At 36.1% G+C, this 27358-nt stretch overlaps 1 protein-coding gene across 1 annotated transcript; it reads left to right on the top strand.

Annotated features, from left to right (window-relative positions):
• The first annotated feature begins 12660 nt into the window (after positions 1-12660).
• Positions 12661-17723, top strand: LOC130710980 (uncharacterized). The gene is made up of 2 exons (XM_057560396.1): positions 12661-13197; positions 17199-17723. Exons 1-2 carry the CDS (start codon positions 12910-12912, stop codon positions 17373-17375), a joined length of 465 nt encoding a protein of 154 aa, XP_057416379.1. The 5' UTR covers positions 12661-12909; the 3' UTR covers positions 17376-17723.
• Positions 17724-27358: the final 9635 nt, after the last annotated feature.

The following is a 27358-nucleotide window of genomic DNA, read 5'->3' as shown; positions in this document are numbered from 1 at the left end:
CCTTCTTTAGCCATCCAATCTGCGCTGGTATTACCCTCCCAAGGAATCCAAGAGAGAATCACTCTCCAACCTCTATCCAGGATGTTGCAAATATCCTGCAAAATCGCAGCTTGCCCATGGAACAAAATCTGGTCACGCTTAGACAAACATTCCACCAGGGCTACCTATCCTTCCCCCCTGAGAATAAGTATTTAATTAAGCTATTTTCTCAAACATATTTTTAGAATTTTAATTTAAGGGCAAAACGTAGTGTCCTCTTTTGAGGCTTATCATTGTTGCATTGTTTGCACTAACCTCCCTGAAGTTTATTATTATTCTACCAACCTCCTTTAGATTTCTCACAATAACACCCAACACTAGTCTTTTGTTGATCTAATTGATAAATGAAAGAATAATTTGATATCATATACAAATAAAAGATCTCATAAGGTGTAATTAGAGATTCTCATCATAATTAACAACTGCCTAAACTTTTATAAAGGATAAAATAGACAATAAAGTGGAGAAATAAAAAGAGCACGAACTAACGTCCATTGATGGAGTTGAAATGCGCTAACCAATTTTCAATTCATTGTTACTAAAACCATCTGCCACTTAGCCAAAACTGAATATGATAATTTTCATTTTGATTTTATAGTTAATTCGGCATAGACATCTCAATAACTAGCTCTTTTTACTATCTAGACTCTAGAGAACCAAACTAAGGTTAAAACATTTGTCTGCTTTATAAATTTCAGCATAATAATAACTTCAATACTGTTTAAGGTATAGTAATTCTAAAGTAAATCGTTTCATACTGACTATTGATCACTATAGCATGAACATTTCCATAAGTAGAAGATTCCAATTACACTTTTTTCACATTGTTTGACATGTCTTTGCACAACAAGGCCATGATTTGGTCCATCTGTCTTGTGGGCCCTAGACAAGGCCCATGGGCTCCACCCACTTCTTGTTGTAGGCAGAAACATGAACCAATAAGCCCACACATGGAGGCCCTCTATGCTTCAAAGCCCAAACCGCAAAAAAGGTTGAAAACTTCAACCCTTATTAAAGGCTGCTCTGCTTTACTCTATTTTCATATCAAGTGGTCAACTCAAGACTCATCAAAGTGCAATGAAAAAGCTTTTGCCACCATAAAAAGAAGAGAAAGTTGGTAACAAAAAGTACCATCGGTCACGTGAGCCATGGGCTCACTCCTCTAGCCCGAACCACCCACACACACACCTTGACCATGAACTGACCCCTCACATGATCGAGCCACTCTGGCTATGGTTGGACCAAACTACAAACCACTTTTTTGGTGCATCAATGAATTTCAACCACCAACCATTCGTCATAAGACTAATTGTTTCAAAACTGAAAAATTATACTAAATACACAGATATTAACCAACAAATCACTCTACTTACCTCAGATAAAGATAAAACTGTCAATTGAATGACTAAGGAGTGTAAAGAATATGAGTTAGTTACAGTTGTTAATCAAATTGACAACTGTAACTAATTTATATCTCTTATAAGAAACTCAACTGTTTACTGACTAAGTGTGTTGTGATTTATGGTACCACACACTGTGACCATTATGCTACACTGTGTCACTCAAAGATCTTAGCACGTGCGAGGTTTGGCATGCAGCATGCAGGCGTGAAACCCCTCCATCAGCGGACAATGATGTGTGATCAGATGTTGCTGACCCCTGTGACTGTGAAAGTAGGGGACAGATATCAACGGCCACGATTCGTTTATCTGGAAGATCAGAACCGTTCATGTTAACGACAATCTCGAGGAGGACCACATGTTGGGGATCTGAAAAAGCCCGACACACAATGAGCTGATGGAGGAATGGGACACGTGGAAAGAGACTAGACAGGGGGCCATTGTTGAGGCTTGATGAAAGTGCAGTGATGTGAGTGAAAAAATTCTTCAAAAATGCATTACTATTTTAATTAAATTAAATTAATGAAGAAAAATTCTGATTAAATTAAACTTTTATTATTATGAGAAAACATTAGACAAGGTGCATGTGCTCAGTGTTTATATTCTTTGATAAGGATTTACATTTTCTTCGTGAAGTATACAAGAAGCGGGGGCAAAAAGACATGATGGACTATGATCGGATTCAGATTGTTCTCATAGGTCCCTTGCACGTTGGATAATGTTGCTTTTAATGATATGATCAACCATGTGTATGATTGTTTTATTTATTTGTTTGAAAATTTTCATGAAATAGTTTTTAATTAATTTTTTTTAGTGAATCTTAACTGTGATGGATTCAAAAATTTAATATTATGAAGGTAATGTATGTGTATAACTATTTTTTCAAAAACTTGCATAAATTTGTAATCATACCAACTCGGAAATAATATTTAGTGTCGTTTTCTTGTATTTTTAAATTATTATACTAAAAAACTCTAGTGAAGAATGAAAAAATAACCACAAGCACAATGAGAGAGGAAGCTAGAGAATGAAGTATTATTTTGAGAGGAAAAAATTATGTCACCAAAAAACGTTACTTTCCAAGCTATTAATTGTTGTCCAATAATATATACAATATACTTAAAAAAATAAACAAATATATACTGATTAAATATGTTAAAATATTGAAGCACAAGAGTTACATATTTTATGTTCTACTTTGTTAATCTTTACGAGACACAATGAAAAAACTCTCACACACGCTTGATTTGGATAGTGATTAATTTAACTCTACTTTTCTCTTTTTTTCATCTTTTTAAATTTATTTTCCTCTAACTCAACCTCTGTTGGTTTTTTTTTTATAAGCCAAGAATATATATTAAGAGAAATATAAGGGGTACTTCAACACAATACATGAAAAGAGAGAGAGAGATAGAATAAGAGTAAATACTAACCTAAACCAAGGACGAGTACTACTCAACCTCTGTTGGTAAGGAGAAATGTTCTAGTAGTAATAAAAGGAGTACTCCTCTCTCGCACGTTTAATTTTTGGCCTCTTTCATTCATTGATATTAATTAGGGTAGATGTCCTAACACTAGACGGTCCACTTTTGGTTACTACATTTTTCTCAGAGATAATTTGATCTCATGCTTCTAAACAACAGCTCACTTTTGTCTCGCTCAAGTCTGAAGTTGAGTATACACGGGGATAGAAAATATTATTTCAGAGTCTTATTAGGTTTGTAATATGCTTTTGGAAATTCATTGTATAATCCACAAAACCACATTGGTGAACTATGACAATGTGAGTGGTAACCCAATTCAACACCAACACACTAAACACATTAAAATTGACATATATACACTTTGTCCGTGACAAAATTACTCGTAGACAAGTTCACATCTATAGGTGAAAATAGGTTAAACGACCTATTGGGGGTTTGAGCCCGCAAGCTAACATGTCAAAGACCAATTGATAAATATAATGCGATCTCCTCGTAGCACTGTCTGGCGATAACTAATCTCGATATTTCTCTAAATGCATAATAAAAGCAAAGTTCTTTTCCTATGACTCTATGAGAAACAAAATTAAACTTAGTGATAAATCCATTATCCAAATATCAATTTGATGGTTAGTCGTATAAGACCATTTACAATGGTTTGTTTAAATTACACACTCTCAACACCACTTTTTCTCTTCCCAACACTTCACATCATCTTCTCTCTCCAATTCAACACTCTCTTAACAATTACTCACTCCAATGGTTTTCATTCAACACCCTACCCCACCACTTTTTTATTTCATATTTTTATTTAATTTTATGTTTTTGTTTTTAGAGAAAAAGGATGATGCACCGACGGTGTAAAGTTTTTTTACACCGTTAACCAATCAGATTTTAAGGATGTGCCACGTCAATTAATGAAATTAAATAAAATGAGAGATTTTCTCACATCCTTGAAATCTGATTGGTTGACGATGTAAAAAAACTTTACACCGTCGGTGCATAGAAATTAAAATCTTGTTTTTATTATTTACATAAAATTACAATTATTGTTTTAAATTAAATTAAACAAGAAACACTTAACAATTTTTTTTTTTAAATATAGACAATAATTTATTTTATTTCCTTAACTTAAAAATGAAAGACAACAAACTAAGCACACAATAATTTATTTTATTTTCTTAACTTAAAATGCAAGACAACAAACAAAGCACACAACACACAAATAACGTAATTAGTACGATACAAATCATCTTCAATCACGAAACACTTGCAAATTTTGTCCATATGTGCTTCACTAGATCTGCTTGCAGTTCGTGATGAACATTCGAATCACGCAACTCGGATCTAGCACACACATGATTTGCAAAAGTGGGTAACACCTCGGTCGAGTATAGTTGCGGTGTACTAGATCCACCTTCCCCAGATTGTTCAAAATCGGTCCAACGTTGAGCATATGAATCTCGTTCATCCTCAACAATCATATTATGTAATATGATGCATGACCTCATAATGATACCCAAATCAGCTATGTCCCACAAACGAGCTGGTTCACGAATGATTTTAAAACGAGCTTGAAGCACTACAAATGCACGTTCGATGTCCTTCCGACATCCCTCCTGAACTTGTGCAAACAACTTATCGGGTTCACTTTGAGGAAGTCTAATCGATTTGACGAAAGTTGGATAAGAAGGGTAGATACCATCAGCTAGATAGTATGCCATATTATAGGGACGTTGATTCACAAAGAAATTCACAGTTGAAGCCTTTCCCTGTTCCACGTCATCAAACATTGATGACCGATCTAGAACGTTTATGTCGTTCAACGTTCCCGGACATCCAAAAAAGGCATGCCAGATCCATAGATCATGAGATGCAACTGCTTCAAGAATAACTGTTGCGGTTCCCTTATCCCCTATAGTAAATTGACATTCCCATGCTTTAGGATAATTTTTCCACTCTCAGTGCATGCAGTCAATACTTTCGATCATGTCTGGGAACCCCCGCATTTCACTAACATGTAGTATTTTTTGCAGGTCATCTTCGGTTGGTGCTCTAAGGTACTCTTACTCATATAATCGTATGATTCCTTTACATAATCTACGTAAACACTCCAGTGTTGTAGTACCTCCTATTTTGATGTACTCATCGACTGCATCTGCTGTCACACCATATGCTAACATTCGCATTGCTGCGGTACATTTTGCTAAGGGTGATATACCTTCTTTATTGGCTGCATCAACTCGCTGGGTGAAGTAGTTATCACTACTTGAAAGGTCCACAACGATTCGAAGAAAAACATGTTTTTGCATCCGGTACCGACGACGAAACATTGCATCGTCATATGTAGGCTCATTGGCAAAGTAGTCGTCAATTAGCCTTTGGTTTGCCGCTGTATGATCTTTACTGACATATTTTCTACTACGAGGTGCACTATCTTCCAATATTTTGTTTCGACGCTCTCTAAATCGGTTGAGTATATAAGCTTCTTCAAGTTCATAATTTTGAAGGTATGTTGCCATATCAAAAGGATTTTCACAAGGATTTTCAAAAGGATCCATTTGTTGTGAAATTCGAAGTAGATTAGAAGAGATTTGAGATATTGGTACATCAATGGATCTATGAATTCATATATATAAGTACATTGAATGGTGGACACCGGCGGATTCGAAATAAGTTATCAACTAGAGTTAATAATCGGAAAAGGATTAGATTCGAATTGAGTGGAACATATTCAAACACAATAACCCATACATTAAAGTCAAACACTACAAACTTGACACCACTGACAAATTTTTTTTTCAACAAGATAATTCAGTTTAAAATTTTTAAAAACAAAAAATCTGGTGGACCAATCAGGTCACGCCACGCGTCCCACCATAACCCCCGGTCGTTTCTCTCTCTACTTTCCACTGCTAGTCATGCTTCATGTCTGCGCGTGTGGTGCACGCGCCTAGATGTACCCACTCGTTCGTTGACACGTGACACCGGTCTCAACTCTCAAGAATGTTTGCCCCACTCAACATCTCACTCTTCCACCTCATCCTCAACAAACCCTTAACAACCATTACAAACCCTCAACATCACTCTAAACTAACCATTGTAAATGGTTCTGTAGATGGTTGAAGAAACAGGTGGGGTGATGTAATGATGATAACATAAACAGGAATACAGGATTGTACAAAAAGAGAAAGAAAAAGACAACAAGTTTCCGTAGTATTAGTATTTTATAAACTTCACGCTACCGTGACATCCACCTGTGCATGCTAGGAACCACTCCCTTCCATCAATCACACGTGAAAGAGTATTGTCCAAATTGATTAGACATCAAATTCATTCTACCTGTATAAATTAATAATCACGACTTTTTAAACTTTTATATGAATGCATTTATAAATATAAAAAAATTTAAATTCACTTATAAATCATTTACTAGGTTTGAACCATAATCCTTCACCCTTCAATATCATCATTTCCCTTTGCTCATCAAGTGAGTTACCTAACACTCCAAAACAGCATGTAATTATAAAATATTCACCACTAAACATTAATTTCCAGGTGAAGACTACAATTAAATTCACTTATAAATTCAATGATTAATATGATTATTAATCCTATAAACCTGTATGATTAATTTTATTTAAAGAAAAAGCAAGAATTAAAATTTCATTTTGTAATTAATTTTACTTCTAAAAGAAACCATAAAATAAAATATTTTATAGTTTAATGTTTATGCACCAAAGGTATACACAATCACCCTATTATTATTCATCAATATATCATGTTATAATTAAATTTTAATTTAAAATTATTCTAAAAGGTTAAAATTCCTAATAATATATATAAATAAAATTCAATTAAAAAATTGTTGTCTAGAGATATTTTACGCCTTTAGTTTGCTTCTTTAAGTTTTCCTTTTAAAAAAATTACCGAATAGAATTTAATGAATATGCGCTAATGTGTAAAACATTTTTACACGAACAACGAATTACAACATGTCAAGTATAAGAATAGGGAATTTTGTTTTCAATTTTAATTAAAATAATAATTTTTTTTAATGTGACTTAATTCAATTGAATGACTGTGTAAATAAAATTTACACTGACGATTCACTTATATTTAATACTTTAATTTTTAATCCTTATAAAATGATTAAATTATAATATCAATTATTGTCAAAGTGATTGTTCCAATAATATATAGCTCTTGCATAATGCCAAAGCACTCACTAACCAGTGGCATGGTTTAGGTTTTACTACTTTTTGCATCTCAATTATTTTCACTAATAAAAGTTTTAATTTAATTATGGAGTGATCTTTTTCAGCATGAGAATTATATATTTTATCATAAAACAATCTTTGAGAATCAAATTATTAGTGAAGGGCCTATCTAGATAGATAAAATTATATTTCTTGTTCATTTCGTTCTTTCGATCTTTTTATAATAAAAAGTAAAAACACACAATTAAAGAAAACTTTAAAGAAAAATCGGCATTATTGACAGTTGAGTGCTGGGCTTTTTTAGCTGGGAACTCACAGATAGGATGGTGGCTGTCCTCTTTTTTATTCCAGGAGATACTGAAAGATGCAAGTGACATTTTGTGTTGGATATGTATGATTAAGAAGTTAGCCACTAAGTTTTATTAAAGTTTGTCGAAATCTGATTAGACACAAAGTATGAATAATTGTGACTTTCAAGGGAGGAAATTTTATTGGGAAGATCTCCAGTTGCATGCAAACTTAAACCCTCAAGGGATTAGACATGAAAATTTTTATTTTGCACACTAATACAAAAGGAAATGTCCAAATCTTGATAAAAAGTAAAAAGCTTAATCATGTCCAGGGACACATATAAAGGAAGACCTTTATTTATCTCCCCTACATCTAATAAACTCAGGGCTCGTTTGGCACGCCGTATTAAACATGATAGTATAAGCTTATACAATACATTATGAGTTTATCCATTGTTAATTTGGTGATGACATTGTATTGTATAAGCTTATCCATCAAAGTCCCCTTATATGTTAAAATGACGTATTATTTAATCCATCATGTGAGTGATGGATAAGGCATGATAAGGTTATGATGTATAAGTCACCATCACCCCCACCCTCCATTGCTGCCAACTAACACCACCATTGACACCACCACCGCCACCGGTGTTGCCGCCACCACCCGATCACCACCGCCACCACCGACACAACCCTATCGCCACCACCACCATAATCGCCGCCACCACTCTATTACCACCACCGACACCACAACCACCACCCTATCGCCATCACCACCACCATTGCCTCCACCCTCCACCGCCGCCACCACCCTACTAAGCCGCCACCGCCTTACCACCACCACCCTATCGTCGCCAACACCACAACCACCATCGCTGCCACCACCCGATCACCACCACCGCCACTACCACCACCGCCCTACCGCCACCACAACCACCACCATAATCTTCGTCACCACTCTATTGTCACCACCGCCACCACCGACACCACAACCACCACCCTATCGCCGCCACCACCGCCATTGCCTCCACCCTCCACCGTAGCCGCCACCCTACCGCAGCCACCACCGCCTTACCACCACCACCACCACCCTATCATCGCCACCACCACAACCACCATCACTGCCACCACCACCAGTAACCTATCTCCATTGTCACCACCACCGCCACCAACACCAACCTACCACCATTGCCACCACCACCACCAACCTACCACCACTTCCATCACCACCGCCACTACCGTTATAATCACCTCCATATTTGATTTTTATTATATATCATTATTCAATACTTCATTAAACATAAAATTGCATTAATTTAAACGATATGGTAAATTATACAGAGTATGGCCAAACGCTGGATAGTATAAGAAAGTTATCAGGGCTTATACTATCAGGTCTAATACTATCAGGTCTTATACTATCAAGCCTTATACTATACGTCGCACCAAACGAGCCCTCAAAATGTCTTGATGTATCCTTACAATAGAAATTGGCTTTATAAATAAAATGTGGTGATATCGTGATGTTGATATCGTGATATCAACCGAATTGAAAATTAGATGATTGAATAAGTTAAGATTGAAATTCTTCCCTTAAATAGTCTGTAGATTGTGAGAAATAAGTTCCCACAACAACTCTAAAAAACTATGCAAATTTACATGTTGTTGGTGGAGTTAATTGTAATGTAAGTCTCATATTAATAATTGTTGGGGAGAGTCACGACGAGTATCCATGGGCCAAGACTGACGGGAGACACCACGGAGATCTTCGACACCACATCTTAACCCAAAACCTTAAGGCAATAGGTTTATGGGTCCATCTCCTTATAAAATCTGCATCTTACGTTGACTTCTCCGATGTGGGACTTGACTCTAACACTTGATTTCAACAATCTCCCTCTCAAGTGTGAGTCCCTCAACCACATCACACATGGTCCTCCCGTTTGCAGAAGCTATCCACCCTTGCACCGTCGTTCGCTGCTCAACGGAACCCAAACGTCTAGCCACACTGTTAGGAAGACTTTCGACACATGAAGCTGTTATCATGGTCACACGAACCATCGGCTCTAATACCACTTATTGGGGAGAGTCACGGCCAGGACCCATGGGTCAAGGCCGAGGGGAGACACCACGGAGATCTTCGACACCACATCTTAACCAATGTGGGACTCCAACTCCGCACTTGAATTCTCAACAATTTCCTCTCAAGTGCGAGTCACCTTCACATTATCATGACCAAGAAGAAAGAGATTAAAGAAAACATTTGGAGAAGTCTCACATTGTTTAGCGTGGTAAATGGTGGAGGAGTCCAGAGCTTTATATGAAGACCTCAAGCTCTTTGTTTCAACATACCAAGTTTTTTTTTGTTTTACACAGTACAACAAAGCCAATAATTCCTCTCCCCAAAACCTCACCACAAGATAAAATCCTCCACCACCTCCACAGCTTTTGAAAGCCAACCATATACTCCAACAGAACGAAACAAATATAAACTTATGAGCATAATTCCATCACCCAGTTAAAACAGATATTATAACCTTTCCTGCTCAATCAGCCACAAAATAGGACTTCAAAATTCCAAGACAGAAAAAAGGCTCAGCATGTTGAAATTGAATTTGTCCCTATCATTCTCCCACCAAGTTTAAGCAATACATAGGATTAGTTATCCAATCATAGTGAAATACAGAAAATCCCCTCACCTTGGCTTTTAGCCAAAGCCATGACCTGAACTGGATTGATTCAAAGATCCTATCTACTTCCACTGTTGCTCCTCTGAACACAGAATTATTCCTATGGTACCATATTGCGCACACAGTAGCAATCCAGATTAGAGCCAAAGACCTGGAAAGACTCAGTCCAGACCCCCAAACCGCACAAAATTGTATAAAATTCTCCTGAGGTTTCTTATGCATAGCTGTGAAGACACCAAACCAATCACACACTCGCATCCATACCTTCCAACTCACCTGACACTCAAAGAAGAGATGAGAGCAATTTTCCACATCATGTAGATATAAGCCGCACTCCAACCCACTGTTTGAAGGTATAGCATTTCTATATGCTAAATCAGCCTTAGTTTGAATCCTATTGAGAAGGATTCTCCAAGCCACTGCACATGAATTAGATGGAGCTTTAGTCTTCCAAATTCTGCTAAAAACATTTCCTTCTACAACCATTGCTGCATCTTGTAACGTTTCATAAGCGGACTTAACATTATAGGTACCAGAGCCATCCTTCAACCAACACCAATGATCCTGACATTCCATTTTTGGTGAGAAGCTCCTCAATAACATTTTCAGTTCCTCCACCTTAGCAATTTCTCTATCAAGCAGATCTCTAGTCCAAGTAAAATCCCAACTCCACCCATTATCGCCCCACTCACCCATCTCAAATATTGTGGCCTTCTTCTGAGAAGAAAGAATAAATAAGCGCTGGAATTTATCCTTCAGTGCTTCAGCACCCCACCATTTTTCTTCCCAAAACAACACTCTTTTTCCATTACCAATTCGTCGACAAACAGAGTCAAAAAACCAGTTTTTCCCAGCACAAATTGCCATCATATCCTTCCACCAAATAGAATCATTCTGTTTTACAACTCCACCATACTTTACTTTTAGAATACGACACCACAAATTGTTCTCCTCCCTCAATAACCGCCAGCGCCATTTCCCAACCAAAGCCCAATTGAAGGTTTTCCAGTCCCGCACCCCCAATCCCCCTTCAGCTACTGGTTTACAGATTTTATCCCACCGTACCCAAGCAATATTTTTTTCCTCACTTAAATTTTCTCCCCACAAAAATCGTCGAAGAATACTATTACATCTAGAACGAACTCCTGCTGGCATTTTAAAGAACGATAGGTAAAACAAAGGGAGAGACGATAATACTGATTTAATTAAGCATACTCTACCGCCGAATGACAAGTGATGCTGCTTCCACTTAGACAGTCTGCTGCGTAATTTCCCAATGATTGGGTCCCAGAAAGACACTCTCCTCGGGTTGCCACCCACAGGCATGCCCAAGTACACAAATGGGATCTGCATCTCTTGACAGTGAAGCACTGAAGTTGCACTACGCATCCAATTAGGCTCAGCATACCAAGTATCAACATCGAACACAATTTAAGTTTATATTTGTATTTCTTTTTCTCTTATACTCTTGTTTTAGAGCATTGTGAGAGATGTAGTTTAAATATTTGTTTTTTGAAGTGTGGGTGTATTGAGATCATGGGGTGGTTGAGAGTGAAGTCTATATGTTTTAATAACTCTTGCTGTCGATTTTGATAACGACTGTGATTTTTCTCCAGTTTTTTATTTTTCCACGTAATATTCTTTTGTTGTTGATTGCGGTTCAACTCATATTTATTTCTTCATTTGTGTTATTTTCCAAGTGGTATGTGAGCTTTTGGTTTGATGGATATCACATTCCTAGGATGCTTTGTGGTTGTAGTAGTGTCTGATATTCCACATTAGAAAAGAAGTTTGATATTGCGAAGGTGTTGAAGAGTTATATTGTGAAAGCGCTGTTTTTGGTAGGTTATGGCTCGAAAAAACCTGGTATTTAAGTGTGTCCGTTGTTATCCATCTCTCTTTCCCAAGAACATGTCGGTGCTCGGTTTACAGTTGAAATTGTACTCTTTATGGTGGAGTCCGATAATTTTCTTTGTCGGTCTAGACAATATAAATTATAATTGTCGGTTAAGACAATGAAAGCTATGACTGTCGGTGTAGACGGTGAAGATTGAAGATTGTAATCAAGGTGGAGATTGTTAAAATTGATTGCAATGTAAGTCTCACATTACTAATGAAGAAGAATAAGGTTAAAGAAAACACTTAAGGAAGTTCCACATTGCTAATGAAGGAAGTAGGAGGTTAAAGAAAGTACTTAGAGAAGCCCTAGATTGTTTAGTGGGGTGAAGGATGGATGATTCAAGGTTATATATGAAGACTTCAAGCTCATTATTTCAACAGACTATGTACTAACATCAAAAAAAACATTTTAAGCTTCTTATTTTAACATATCAAGTACCAACATAAGTATATACCCATTTCAGATATATATTTGTGTGGGTCTCTCTCTATATAAATTAAATGAATTTTTCTTATTAAATGAGAATATTTTAGATAAAGTTTGATCAATTAAAAATTACTTAATAATAGTCATCACACACTAACCTTAAACATGAATTATTTCAAAATGGTGGGAGTATTATATTTAGTTGAGACCTTGGTAACTGAAAGGAACTGAAGTAAACAAAATACCAATTGACAGTCCTCTGTTTTCAGTTTTCACTTCTCTCTCTCTCTCTCTCTCTCTCTGTCTTCCAAGCACTTTTCACAGGCTTTAACACTGCCATTGTTGTTCTCATTTTCACTCTCTCTCGCTTCCTCTGAACCCTGTTCCACTGACCCAAACAACACAAGCTACCCAACAATGGCAACAGCATAGCACAACAGAATCTTCAATTTCACAGCAAAAAATGGTGGTGGAAGACCATAACAACAACAGCAATGGATGGCCACCAACTGGAGCTCCACTGAACTTGCAAAGAGATGAACATTGGAGCAGCTTTGACAGCTCAGTCAATGCAGTCTCCTTCGGGTTCGTTGCTACTGCCATTCTCATCTCCATGTTCCTTGTCATGGCGATCTTTGAGAGGTTTCTTAGACCCACCTCGCCGCCGATGTCGCCGCCCGGTCGCCGGAGCTCCGGTGACGTCGAGTCTCAGATGGGTTTCGGTGGAAAGCTCGGTTACCCATCACCGAAAGTGAGTCAATAATTCATAATTCTCTTCTTACAACTTTTTTTGGTGCTGAAAAAGTGGTTTCTTTGTTTAGAGTGTTATGAGGTTTTCACTTTTTCACTTTCTCTTTTTGTTGTTGTTTTTTTTTAATGTCTTTGTGGTTTAACTGAAAATGCGGCTTTGTTTTCCCACTTCAATCTGTTTTTGTTTACTTTTCTTTTAGTGTGATCATCAATTTTTTGACAAAATGCTCTATTTTGTTGTTTCTTCTATGCTTGTTTACATCTTTAGCTGTTAAATAATATTCCCATAAATTGCTTCTTCTCCCCTTGATCCTCTTAGAATGATGCTAGATCATGAGCATTGTGAGAATATAATATTAAACTATTCATTTGACCTTTACCGAACGACTAAAGCTTTTGGAATAATTGGTTGCTTGACGGACATTTATGCTGGTTTTCTAATGAATTTCCCTTATGATGTTTGATTTTTTGATTGTACATTTTCCTGTTTCTTTGGAGTTTTCTTGATTCTTTTTCATACTCTTCCATAAGACCACTTACAATGGATGTTTAGAATCTTTGTTGAGTTTTGTTTAGGGCTTGCAATGGGTGTGAAACCTTGTTGAGAGTGATTGGGAGGAGAGAGAAACGTGTAAAATGTTGAGGAAGCTCAACAATGTTGAGCCCTCTGCGAAGTGCCACGTGGCAGGCCGCGGTTGGCCTCTCCCAGGCGCGTGGGCCACACGGCCAGACAATGCGCGTGACGCGCCTGGGAGGAGAGAGGGAGATGTTTGCTTTTTCTGCAGCCGCCACGTGTCACGTTTCTGTTGGTCGTCCGGATTTCTTTTATCCTTATCTTTTGAACTCAATTATTTCATCAAAAAAAATATTTTCTGAAAAAAAAAATATACCAAAATTCATGATTTTTTTTTCTCTATAAATAGAGACTTGGTTCGTTTGATTTGGACACAGAAAAAAAACTAAGTTTTTTCACTCTCTTATTATCTCTCTCACCATCTTACTATCTTTCTATTAGCTTTTCTTTTGAAATGAATCACAACAATCACCATTTCAACACCCAGAATTCATCTAACTACCCATCTAACAATCAAAATCTCAACAATTATCCAGATTTAATTATTTGTTGAGTGTTTATTATTTAATTTAATTTAAAACAATAATCATAATTTTATGTAAATAATAAAAACAATAATATAAAATTAAATAATATGAAATAAAAAGTGGTGGGGTAGGGTGAGCGGTGGGGTAGAGTGTTGAGAAAGAAAACCATTGGAGTGGGTAATTGTTGAGAGTTTGTTGAATGGGAGAGAGAAGATGATGTGGAGTGTTGGGAAGAGAAAAAGTGAGGTAGAAAAGGGGTAAACAAAACTTTTGTTGTTTAACCATGGTAAATAGTCTAAGAGATTTTCCTAGTGGCTAAGGATGTTGCTCTTCTTCAACTGTCCAAATTTTAAAACTTTAATGAAGTTCTTCCTCTGTTCATCTGATGATTAGTCCTCAACTTCCCTTCTGAGTAGGGATGGCAATGGGTCGGGTAGGGTGCGGGTTTTGCCAAACCCAAACCCAAACCCGAAATCAAAAACCCACACCCGCACCCGCACCCGAACCCGAAATGGGTGGTGAACTTAAACCCACACCCGAACCCATTGGGTTTCGGGTTCACCCGACCCGTACCCACACCCGCACACAACCTCAAACAAACAGTTGAACTCGGAAACCCGACCTGAAAAAGACTGTGAAGAGAGCTATATTATGTAATGTAACATTGTAATTGCCATGTTACTGTTAAATTAATATGCAAGATGCTGCATATATTGTATTGCACAAGCAGAATACTTAGGTTTCACTTATACAGATCCGGGTTCGGGTAGGGTTCGGGTGCGGGTTTGGCCAAACCCAAACCCGAACCCGAAAGTGATCGGGTAAAACCCGAACCCGAACCCGAACCCATTTAACTCGGGTTTTCACCCAAGAAATCGGGTCGGGTCGGGTCAGGTGCCCATGGGTTCGGGCTTCTCTGCCATCCCTACTTCTGAGTTAAAGGCAGATTTGTCACTGACAAACCCAGATTTATTTTAATGGACCCCCCCCCCCCCTGCATTTGCACGTTCTGTCAACTAACTTCACCCATTTAGTATGAAAATGGAAAATAAATATCACATCTTTACTTTATGCATTTTTCTGTTGAATTAACAAGTTGATACTCTTACAAAAAGTGTCTTGTTCTTTAACTGTTTTCCTAGGTTCTAACTATGAATCAAACAGCCTCTATGATTTATGATTGAACTGTATTTTCTTCTTCTAAGTTTTTTGAGGAGATTGAGTGGTCTCCGTGACTCCATTGAAGCTTATAACTAAACAATTTTAAGAGTTGAGACCCACATTGTCTGTCTCCTACTTGTTCATCAACTCCAGTACCGTACATGGACTGTGTTTGTGGTCTGAGACAGATGGTCAAAGTCTACATGCTAGACTTATCTGCTACTGCTAATAGAGAAAGTAACCATAGGTTATATTGTATTTTTTTATTATTCTGTGTATTTTTTTTTCTTGGCTTGTGTAACTTTAATATTAATATTAATTAATATTTTAGTACTAAATGCAGTATCCTATGATGAGCTTGTAGCCCCAGTACCGTGTAACTACTGTGTTGTCTACCTTATGCCACTCCTTTGGTGTAACACCCTGGGCCCACCTACTTATCCAATTTTTATTCAGTAGGAGGGCACAACTTGATAGTTGATTGGGACACTGTCTGTTATGGTTTTGTTTCTTTCATCTTTAACCAAATCAGTAATGATTCTCTAGTATTAGCCAATGTTTATCTAGAATTTAATAGCTTATTTATCTTTGAGTCGTGCTAACATCCAACAAGTATTCAAACATTGCTAAATTGTGATATGTGCAAACTCTCAATGTGTTCTTTATGTGCAAAACATTGACTTTTTAGACCCAATACCAATTCCTGTGCTTCTTCTATTATGGATCCATGTGTGATTGTCTCGTCTGTATGTTTACATCTAGGCGGTTGTATTTAATGTCTTGTGAATATTATATTGTCAATGCTTTTCTTTTGTTGATTAGTTTACTTCATTTCATTTGATTCACTTAAATTGTTTAATAATGTGAAGTTGTTTTCACTGGCTAGAACTTAGTTGATATGTTGTTTTCACAAATATATGTTTTATCTTTGATGTTTTACACTAAACTGTAGCTTATCTTCTATTGGAATTTTTATTTTTTTTGTGAATAATATTGTTCAATGCACTTCACCTGTTTCCTTGCATCTTAGATTCATACTAGTGTGGCTCTGTCTGAGTCACATTGTATGAAATGATATTTATGACAGATAAAATTCCATCCCTATCATACTTTCCTTTGCATTTTAATCTGTCAGAATCAACTCATCTGATTGATTCTTCAGCTTTAAGTTGGTGATAATGGTAATGTATTAATCAATTGCTCTCTCCTTTCTGCTATTGTACTGGCTTCCATTTTTTGGACTAGCTTATCATGATGAATTTTCTTATTGTGTTGCAAAATTAAGTTGACAATAGTGTAATGTAGCGTTTACAAGCCTAATGTGATGTCGAAAGTAATCGCTTCAGTCACAGAAAATCATTTGTTGCTTCCTTCTCAAATTTACAATGGACAATGGTTTGTCAAATCCTATTCAGTTTGGTTTCTGGTTCACTTTTGGTGTAATGCAACTCTTTCATCTTTTAGGTAGGTTGAATCCTAGAATTTAATTGATATATTGTTGGAGAGAATATAATTACATATTAATTTGTAAATGACTCATCTAAAGTGAGAGCATCACTTAATAGGTTAAAGTATATCGATTTATCAATCAACTATTGTGTTTGTGATCATATACTCATTTGTATGACAAATTACGGTGTTTTCTACAACTCAGTCAATGATTTCATAATCAATGGTTGTGGTGACTTACTTTACCCTCTAAAGTGATCCGCTCACTTTATGTTTTTCTACTTTTTGCAGATGAGTGTATATGACAGTGGGGTTTCAGTTCTGATGCCTGGAGATGCGATACCTACATTCATTGCACACCCTGCTCCTGCCCCGTGTTGTCCCGAGCGGAATTCATGGCCTTCTCATCAGCAAAATACATTACCTTGTTCAACTTCCACCACCAGGCCCGTTTCCAATGAAGTCTGAGAGATCTGAACATGACCAAGTTATGCATTTTCTGTGAAGAATAGATTGTTCCTGGGGTTTGCCTTCCTTCCATTTTTACCCGGAGGAGTTCTATAATTTATAACATGTAATGTATATGATTTAGCTTAGGAAAACTGTTTGGAAATTGATTATCCTCTGAAGAGCAAGATCAATTTATGTTCAAAAGTGCTTTCTTAATTCTTGTCCATGAAGGATGGAGCATCTGGGATGTTTCCTTCCTACTGTAAATAAGTTATCAATACTTCTATCATGTCCATGATCAAGTCAGTAAATCTTCTATTAGCCTCCTCTGCTTCAAATTTCCTAAGATCTCTGTATTGTGTTTTACAGCCAGGAAGTCATCCCCACATATAATTTACAGTTAATAACTGAAAATAAGATGGTGGACTGCAACAATCAAGCATATTTTGGGTAACATTACTTGGTTCAAATGGTATGTGATTTTAACTTAGGAGAGCATATTTTGGGTCACTTCATTAAAAAGCTTGCTTAAGTAATGTTTGTGGGGAATAATTTTTAAATTTCCTACTTGTTCCTGCTGATAATCTCTGTACTTATTAAATAAAAAATGTATATTTTTCTAGGATATCAACTGCACTTGGTTTTTAAATGTTCTTCTACCTAACAATAAAAAGATTTGTAAAATGACTTCAAAGAGTAAAGCTCTTGTGTGGGTTTTGGCATAAAATGTATGTGTGAGTTTGTTGATTTTGAGCGATAATGGTCATAATGGGGTGCACACAGTTTGCAAGGGGTGAGAAAAAGCTCCGCTTTGAATTTCCATGGTGGAGAGGTTCCTAAGCAGTGTTGGTGGTGCTCGACGGTTGAACAAGGGTTTATGATGCTCAAACTTGACTCAAAAGGTGCAAACAGTGAAGGAGTTTGAGGTTCATTCACAGTGTTTCGGCTTTCGTGGATTTGTAGATGGCATTTTGCGATGAGGGTATAGTCGTTTGGGGTTAAGGATGTCGGTGGCTGGGTTGAAGGGGAAGTTTGGTTGGTGGAGGTAGTGTAAAGGGTGCAATCGACCTTTAGGGCGGCGACAGTGAGGAGACGTTGGATGTACGATGGTCCCATGGTGATTGTGGGTGCAATTTAGTGTTCTTGCCATGGTTTTTTTTACTAAGATAAGGTTCTCATAGCGATAGAACTCCAACGTATAGGATTTGGGCTTCTTGCATTCATCAATCTCCTACATTCACGCATTCATGAAATTTAGGTCATAGAGTTAAGATTAGTCAACTTATATTTTCATCAAAATTAAACGATCAGGATATCTTACAATTTAAGTCATCGATTAGACAACTAAGTTCATTGACTGCGTGAATTTAGGCAATAACAGACTCCAAACAATCCAAATTTGTATCATAGTGAGTCACTAAATCGCTGCTCTACTTTTGTCCATATATGAAATAATTGGAATCTCTCAATCTTTTAAAGACATGTAAATGTGATATTCATTGTTATTCTATGCTTGACTTGCATCAAAAGAAAAATGAGTTTTTTTTTCCTATCAACAAATTTGGTTAAGAACTTGAATTCAATTGAGCTATACGGAAAGTAAAGTGCTTGAAAATGTTTCAAAGTAATTAAATGCTAAGACATTTTGGAAGACCCCCATTGCCACAAACTGATATATAGGATATGTATTCTATTTTTCCAGAACATTTACATATTAACCTTTTTTTATTATTCATCTGAAAATTTACGTATTGACCTTTTTCAAATCAATTAAATGAAACACATCCTAAAAAAAACTAAGCTATTCTTCCACTTGATTTCAAGAGTGACAAAAAGAATGATACTAAATAAAGTATATATTAAATTTTTAATGCTTTTACTAAAAAAATGAGAGGACTTACATCAAAAGTTTTAGGCTATGTTTGGCACGTTTAGCTGATAAGCTAGCTGATAGTTGAAAAGCTAGCTGAAAGCTGAAAGCTAATAAGCTAGCTGAAAGCTGATAGCTGATAGCTGAAAAGCTACGTAATTTGAACAAAAGTGTTTGGTAAAACTAGTCGTTGAACAAGCTGAAATTGTAAAATGACATAAAAAGACATACTTGTATAATTTTTTTTATATTTAACATTACTTTATTTTCACATTAATACCTATATGATATTAATATTAAAATTATTATAAATATTTTAATTTCACTCAAATTATTTATCATCTTAAAAATATAATATTAATTTTTACTTATTTAATTTTCTATATTTTTATTAAATTAAATAGAATAAAACAAATAATTTGTAATATAAAATTATTTATTTTATTATGAAGGAGTAATTATTTCTGTGCGGGAACGATGTACATATGAGATAAGTGTGATAACTGATAAAGGCTTGGATCAATTTAAGAAGAGAGAGAAAACATGAACTAATCCTCACCTTTAAAATTCAAAATCAATGGCTCAGATTTTGGATGGAGAGGGGATGGAGAGAAGCTGGATGGAGAGGATCCAAATCCGAAAATAAGTAGGTAAATAGGTTTAGTAAAAAACATATAAAGCTAAAGGTGACATTTTGATAAAATAATAAGGATAAAAATGAGAATATATTTAATAAGCTATAAGCTTTAAGCTTTAAGCTACCTGAGATAGCTTATAGCTTAAAGCTTTAAGCTACTGAAATAAGCTAATTCACCAAACATTTTTATAGAGCTTTTAAGCTAGTCAAATAAGCTTTAAGCTAGTCAAATAAGCTATAAGCTAGCTGAAATGGAATGCCAAACATAGCCTTAATTTGATAAAAAACGTGGCCCTTTCGAATTTCAGTGGAGGCAACCATGGACGATTCCCTAATAAAGCCATGAATAATGTTAAAATATTCTCTAGTTTTCCACTATGGAAACCACATTTTTGCTGTTTTGGGCTGCATTTTAAACTTTTAGCCTTGAGCCTCTCGACATTCTTTCATTCTGCTTGATTGATGGTAGAAAAATTGTTTGTCTCTTGTGCTTGAGAGGAATCAACCTAAGAAAGATTCCAAAATAGTGGATATGGATGGCACCATAAAAATATTCTTAAGATCAGAAACCCACTTTGAGAAAGCACTAGTAACGGTTTGATATGAAAAAATGATGCCCACTATCTATGAATTTGTCCTGACTCCTTATTGCCCTAATGTAAACGGCTACCAACATGGTTTCCCTCCACCTCAAATCAAATTCTACATTAAAATTATAGCCTTTTTTTATGCCATTGCAGTAATTTTATCTTCAAATAGCTTATATGGAGCAAGTAAAAAAACTTCCTATGAGAATAGGGCAAATTGTACAAACATGATAAAAAAGGTTTGGGTTAAGTAGTCTATTTTGAACATTAGAATTTGAGATTACACTTCCTCAAACACAAAACATTAAAGAGACTTCTGACTTTTGTTGGCTGAAAGCCGATCCACATTGTTATGCACTTATTCTATCTTCTTTTAATTTACTCCTAACCTGAAATTTATTCTTTCCAAATAAGTCATGGTGATTAAAAGGTACCGTTGATGGATGCAAATTAATAAGGACATATAAGTAATTTATATTAAATAATGAGTAAATTTGCAATTTCAGTCGTTTTATTTTTCTTGTCGAAAGTAATTATGTAGTTCTTTTTTTTTTAAAGAGGGTTCATTAGTGATCAATATTCAATACAAATCAAAGCATGCTCACTCCATCACATACACTTTTGATAGGCCACTCTTTTGATAGAAATTATTTCTTTTACGTCGCTTCTTCATATTTATATTGTTCACTGGCTCTGTTGTCGTAGCTGCACATGATGATACAAGAGAGACCTACTCAAGCAGTGCATACTACCACACGAAAACCATCAGTTCTTATTAATTCAGTAGTTGAATAAGAGTGTTTCATTTTTTTTTAAAGGCACTAAAGCCTTCACCAATTTTGTGTGTTCTAATTTTTTTTGGTCGAAGTGTGTTCTACTTGATGAGCTATTTTTTGGGGGTCATTAAACAAGTTTGGGAGGAAGCCATTCACAAAAAGAAAATGGTTTAGGAAGAAACCCATCAAAACGTGGACAAAAACAAAACAATTGCTTCTATACCTTGTATTTATTTATTAAGTGATCAGTATGCTCTAATACGTTTTGTTTATGCTATAGTATTGTAGATATAAATTAGGCAAACTTTTGCATGTTGTTTGGTGAGGGAGGGTTATAATGTTGTTTCTCTCATAGCAAATAAATGAATGCCAAGTGGATGTTTATGTCATGTCATTCAAACTTAATAAAATTCTTAAATTGGTCCTCCAACTATTTGTATTATAAATTTTACAGAAGATGTTTATTTTCTGATTTACAAATTGATATGGGGAAAATCTCTTTAACCTACTCCTTCCTCCACTCCTTTCCTCCTCCGCCGTGTTTCATCTTTCTGCCGTGTTTCATATAAAATTCAACATTATAGATAAAGTGACCATTACGTGAGTGTTCTGGTTAAAAGAATCAATCATGATTAAAATTATTAACCTGATGGTGTTTTTCCATATGCCAAGCGTGAACCTTTTCACATTGATAAATATGAATTAGGAGATGAAATACCATGTTCTTTCAAGTCTGATGCAAAGGGAATTCATAAAACCCGTACAAAAACATGATAATGAGATTCAAATACATAATAACCTGTACAAATTCATCTTTATGATTACGGGATTCATAAAATGAGATTCAAATACATAATAACCTGTACAAATTCATATTTATGATTACGGGATTCATAAACTTGATTACGAGATCATACATGTCAATAAAAATAATTGAATCAATAGAAGTAATCTACAAAAACAGAACCAGGAATAAAGGTTTTGGGTTAATGAATGTGTGTAGGTTTAATTTGATTTTTTTTAAGTTCAAAAATAATAAAAAAATGTAAATAGTTGGAGGATAAAATGTAAGACTTAAGAAGTTTAAGGACCCAAATTAAAAATATTAAAACTACTAGTCAAATGGATGACATGGCAGTCCAGTACACTAGGCATCTTGCTATTGGCCAATAATGGGGGGCATGACTGCTGTTTAAAACATAAACAACATTTTTAAGTTTGCCTATAAATTATTACTCTGGTTTCATCTCATGTAAGTATCGTTTGGCTTGCATTTGAGATTAAGTGAAATTTATCATTACTCTAGAAAAAAAAAATAGTAGACATTAGCAAAATTAAAAGAATTCTATTTTAAGAACCATTAACAAACGAAAGTATTTACAGCGTCACCAACATAACTCATATTTAAATTTTTAACCCTCTGTATCAGCGATGTATAAGGTGCAATAGCAGACATGTCTTCCACCCATGCCATACATACTAGGGCTAATGGGATGACAACACCTGTTATGGTGGAGAATGAGAAACCTGGTTATCCTATTAAATGAATATTTTAATTTTAATTTAACTAACACTAAAGCTCCTTATTGTGTGCCTCATCCTTTTTCCTTAACCTTCTTTGATTTCTTCACTTGTAAGCGTGTCACCGCATCCAACTCCGACCAATCAGCTCGGCAGCTGCTGCTGGAGGTCAGCAGCTGCCGCAGGATCTATGATGCAATTACACCCTATAAGCTGTAACACCCCATTTTCTGTTATTAGGTTATTTATTATTTTATTTTAATTAGTATTATGGTATATGGTAATTAAGTGATTTTGTTAGATAATTAAGTGATATTTGTGATATAATTTAAATCTTATGTGATATAGTATAAGATTTAGATAAATAAGGTTGTTAGGTTTTTGTGTAAGTAATTGAGAGTGGGGCCCATTGTATGGCTATTTAAGGGTTAGGAGTGAAATAGAAAGAAAGAAAAGAAAAAAAATAAGGATTAGAAGAGAAGCAGAACAAGAAACACGTAAAACCAGAGAAGGAGAGGAGAAAAGAGGAGAAAACTTAGAACTGATCTACAAGAGGTAAGGGTTTGAATTCATGTTTTATGAATTGGTATGATAGTGGATAATGATAGAAAGCAAGATTTAGGAACCCTAGGTTGCAAAAATTCCCAAATTGAAATAGTTAGGGTTTGGTTTTTAGATGATTTTGGGGGTAGATGATAGGCTTGCATGATGCGCAGAAATTTACGTTCTCTTGTGCCCTTTTACGTGCTATGTTAATGGACGAATTTGAAGAAGTAGTCTTCATAAACGTTGTAGGTGTTTCTGTTACGAAACTTTTGCCACTGGTTTCACGTCATTCCGACGTCTGTAGCTCGAGTTATGTGTATTTTAGTGAGTATAGGTTAAGCTGTCCAGTTTCTTACGAACTGCGGTTAGTGTACGATTTTTCCTGATTTTTGTACTTCGAATTGTGACTTGAAAATTTATAGAGGTTTACAAAACGTGTATACGGAACCATGATAAAAATATTAGATTTTTCTGAGTATATTTGATAATTTACATCTTTTTAATAGTTCATTAGATGTGTGGTGCGCGCACATGGCGAGTTGCGCAGGAAGATGTCGCAAGATGTCGCGACATGGCGAGTTGCGTAGGGAGATGTCGTGAGATGTCGCGACATGGCGAGTTAGAAGTCCCACATTGGCTAGAGATAGAGCCAAGATAAGCTGGTATCAGAGCCTATCCTAGATCCATTTGTTGTGGAGACCACCCATATTTGGGCCACCCGTTGTTGATCCCACGTTCCAGTCTGTTCAATCCTGGACGTGAGGGGGTGTGTTAGAAGTCCCACATTGGCTAGAGATAGAGCCAAGATAAGCGACATGGCGAGTTGCGTAGGGAGATGTCGTGAGATGTCGCGACATGGCGAGTTGTGCAGTGAGATGTCGCGAGATGGCGAGCATGAGCATGTCGCGAGTTTTTGGGAAAATTTAGAGAGAAATCCAGTCTTTAGGAAATAGTTGCAGAACCTGTTATATATGAATTATATTTAATTTACATCTATTTTTAATAATCATTATATGATGTTGTTTCTGAATTAATGTTATGTTTGAGATGCTAAGTTGTTGTGATTGCAAGTTGTATAATTGATAACATGTAATGTGTTTTGTGCAACTGGTGATGAATATGCTAAAATAATTAGGACTTGGAGATGGTCTGAATATGCATATGTTAGTTGAGTTTTGCACAATACACTGCATAGTTGTCAAGAGGCAATGTTTGCTAGTTCTCGTGGAGGCTAGTGACTTGTCCCAAAACTGGAGTGGTTTTGAAGCCTAGAGCGAGGGCTTTATTGGTGGTTATCTGTCTGGAGTGGACGCGGTGATACCGCTAAGGATAACAACTTTGGTACCAAAGGCATTTGCACGGGTCTCACTTGAGTCATATGTGTTATGGTGATATTTTTGGAGAGATTTGATGTGGTGGTAATTAGAGACTATTATATATGTTCTAATTGAGCTATAATTTATGGAGTATTTGCCATAACTGTGAACTTGATTAATTATGTTAAAATTACATAATTTATTATTTGTTAGTGAATGTGAGTAATTTATGTGGAGCATAGATAAGCTTTTACATTATTTATTATTATGCTTATCCATATGATATGAGTTCCTACCCTTCTGTTGGAATGATGTTCTATGCGACATCGCTCAGGTACAGGAGGTAGAGATGTGGCTCATGAGGAGTAGCTTCGGAGAGTCTTAGCTTATGTTATTATTATTATTATTATTATTATAAAATAAGTGTCTTGCTCTGTAATGTAACACTGGGTAGATATTTTACGTTACTTTTACATTTATGTTGAGAGGATTTTATAATCTCTCCTTATGGAAGTTGTTGAATAATTTTCTAAAATGATGGCGATGTCGTACTGTTGATGGCCGAAGTGCCTATGAAATTCAGTTCTGAGTATGATGAATTTTATTGGAATATCATGGAAGATAAACCTATTTAAATAAGTGATTTTATGCATCTTAGGATTATATGGCTGATTTAGAAAGTTTATTGGCAGAAATAATTCATTCTTTGAAAAGCATATGAACTTATAAATTTTCAAACACAATCAGTGTTAATTTTAATGAGTTTTCGTGAAGAAGTGTAATACTCCCTTGATATGTTTTTAAACTCTGATAAACGTTTTTAAATAAAACAATGGGAAAAAGGGAGTGTTACAAGCCACCTTAATTACCCTTTGTATCCAATTGAATCAATGATAGAAGAATAAATGTTGGTAACACTTTTTTCTAATATGTTCTTTAAAACTCTCTCATTAATTACTTAAAATTCGAGTGAGAATCATTTAAAGTATGAGCCAAAATTAGTCACCAAATTGCATAGTTGTCTTTGTGGTTTGGGCTATTGTCATCAAAATTGAGTGATGATGCAAGTAAACAGAGGTCAAATTTAACTTCAATCATTTTTTAAAATAGAGATTAGTTTTTAGGCTTTTAGCCTTGTCACTTACAATAGCATTTACATAGACAGGGACACAATATTCTACAATTGACCATTGACTTGTGATATTTACATGATGATACATATACATTCATTTTCTCGAACATTTATTAGACATACCACTTTAAGACAATAAACCACCACAAAATGATATGTCTAAATGATGTCATACGAAAATGAATGTTACACCAAAGTGCATTAACTTCTAAAGATAAAAGAGAAGTACAAAATAATAATGAGCTACCTAAATGATTTGGCAATAAGGTCACCCATCCACGGTGGCTAAGTGGTGGCGCCACCACATCACCACCTCCCCTTTTCAAAATCCTAGATAAAGATGAAGCATTCCAACAACACAAGTGGGTTTTCTAGTGACTCCTTAGCAAATCCCCGTTTACCCTCTGCTACCGGATTCTCCACTTTCCGGCAACCTTTCACCGGCTGAGACCGGTTAGTTCTTCTCATAGATGAACTCCGACCCACGATGGATCTGGCCGCGCCGGCGTCGGAACAAGTTGCCGCCAACATGGGCCGTCGGAAAAAGTTCTCGCCGGAATCTCGCCGGCGGTGCATTCCCATATTGCCAATTTTCTGACCCTCTTGGTCTCTACACTGAACCAACCTCACAGACCCAACATTCCTCGAACCATGCACATGCACCGTTCTCTCTCTTCTGCCGCCATAATCATCGGAAAAGGAACGATTCTTCTTCAGTCTGGCCTGTGTTCTGTTGACCCTTTTGCCGGTTTGGTCTCCCTTCTCTCTCTGATGGGTGATTGTATTTGTAGCAGTTGCATTTGACATGGTTTCCCTATAGGTGCAAACTTTTAAGCTATCTTTGGCTTTGTTGATGATGGGTAATGGCTTCTTCCCAACCTTGCTCTGTTCTTCCTTGAACTTGTGATCAAAGGCCATGATGTTGTTGTTTTGGTGTGGCTTTTGAGGTTCTGATTTTGCTGTGATTTTTGGGTTGCGTTTGGGTGTTTCTGAAAGCACTTCCTTCACTGTCTCTTCCTCTGTTTGAAAGCTTTGTCCCTTGCTTCCTGAACATTTCTCTTGGGAAGTGAAAGATTTTGGTACTGATGATGGGGTTGAGGCTCTGTTACTGCTCACCCAGCAACCCATTTAACAACAACAAACCACTGAACTGATTGTGTTTGGTTTCCTTCAAAGAGCAAACACTATTGAGGGTAGGCTCAAAGGTTTTGGGATTTTCCCCAAAGAGGTAGGAGTAGCTTTGTGTTGAAAAGTAGCTTTGGACACACACAGCTAATGCTAGTTTGAAAACAGAGGAGGAATTGTTGGGGTCAGAGGGGAATGCATTTATTGTGCGACATCTGCATCCACCAGACACGAGCAAATGGGGTAGACAAGTACTTATCCTTGGGTATCCACATAATTGGGTTTGGAAACAAACATTAAGTGTGTGTTTGGATTAGCATTAACAGAATTGGATCTGGTCAAAATTAGATCTAAAAACGCGAGTTCAAGTGACGTGATTTATGTTTGAATACACATACCCAAAATTGATTTTTGTATCAGAATTTCGTTTGGATAACTTTGATTAGATTTGATTTTAATTGTGTAATGACCAAAATGGGTATATGACTATT

Source organism: Lotus japonicus, chromosome 4 (genome assembly GCF_012489685.1).
Source record: "Lotus japonicus ecotype B-129 chromosome 4, LjGifu_v1.2".
NCBI classification, from domain to species: domain Eukaryota; kingdom Viridiplantae; phylum Streptophyta; class Magnoliopsida; order Fabales; family Fabaceae; genus Lotus; species Lotus japonicus.
Note: the sequence above shows the minus strand (reverse complement) of the source record. Positions and strands in the feature narration are given on the sequence as shown.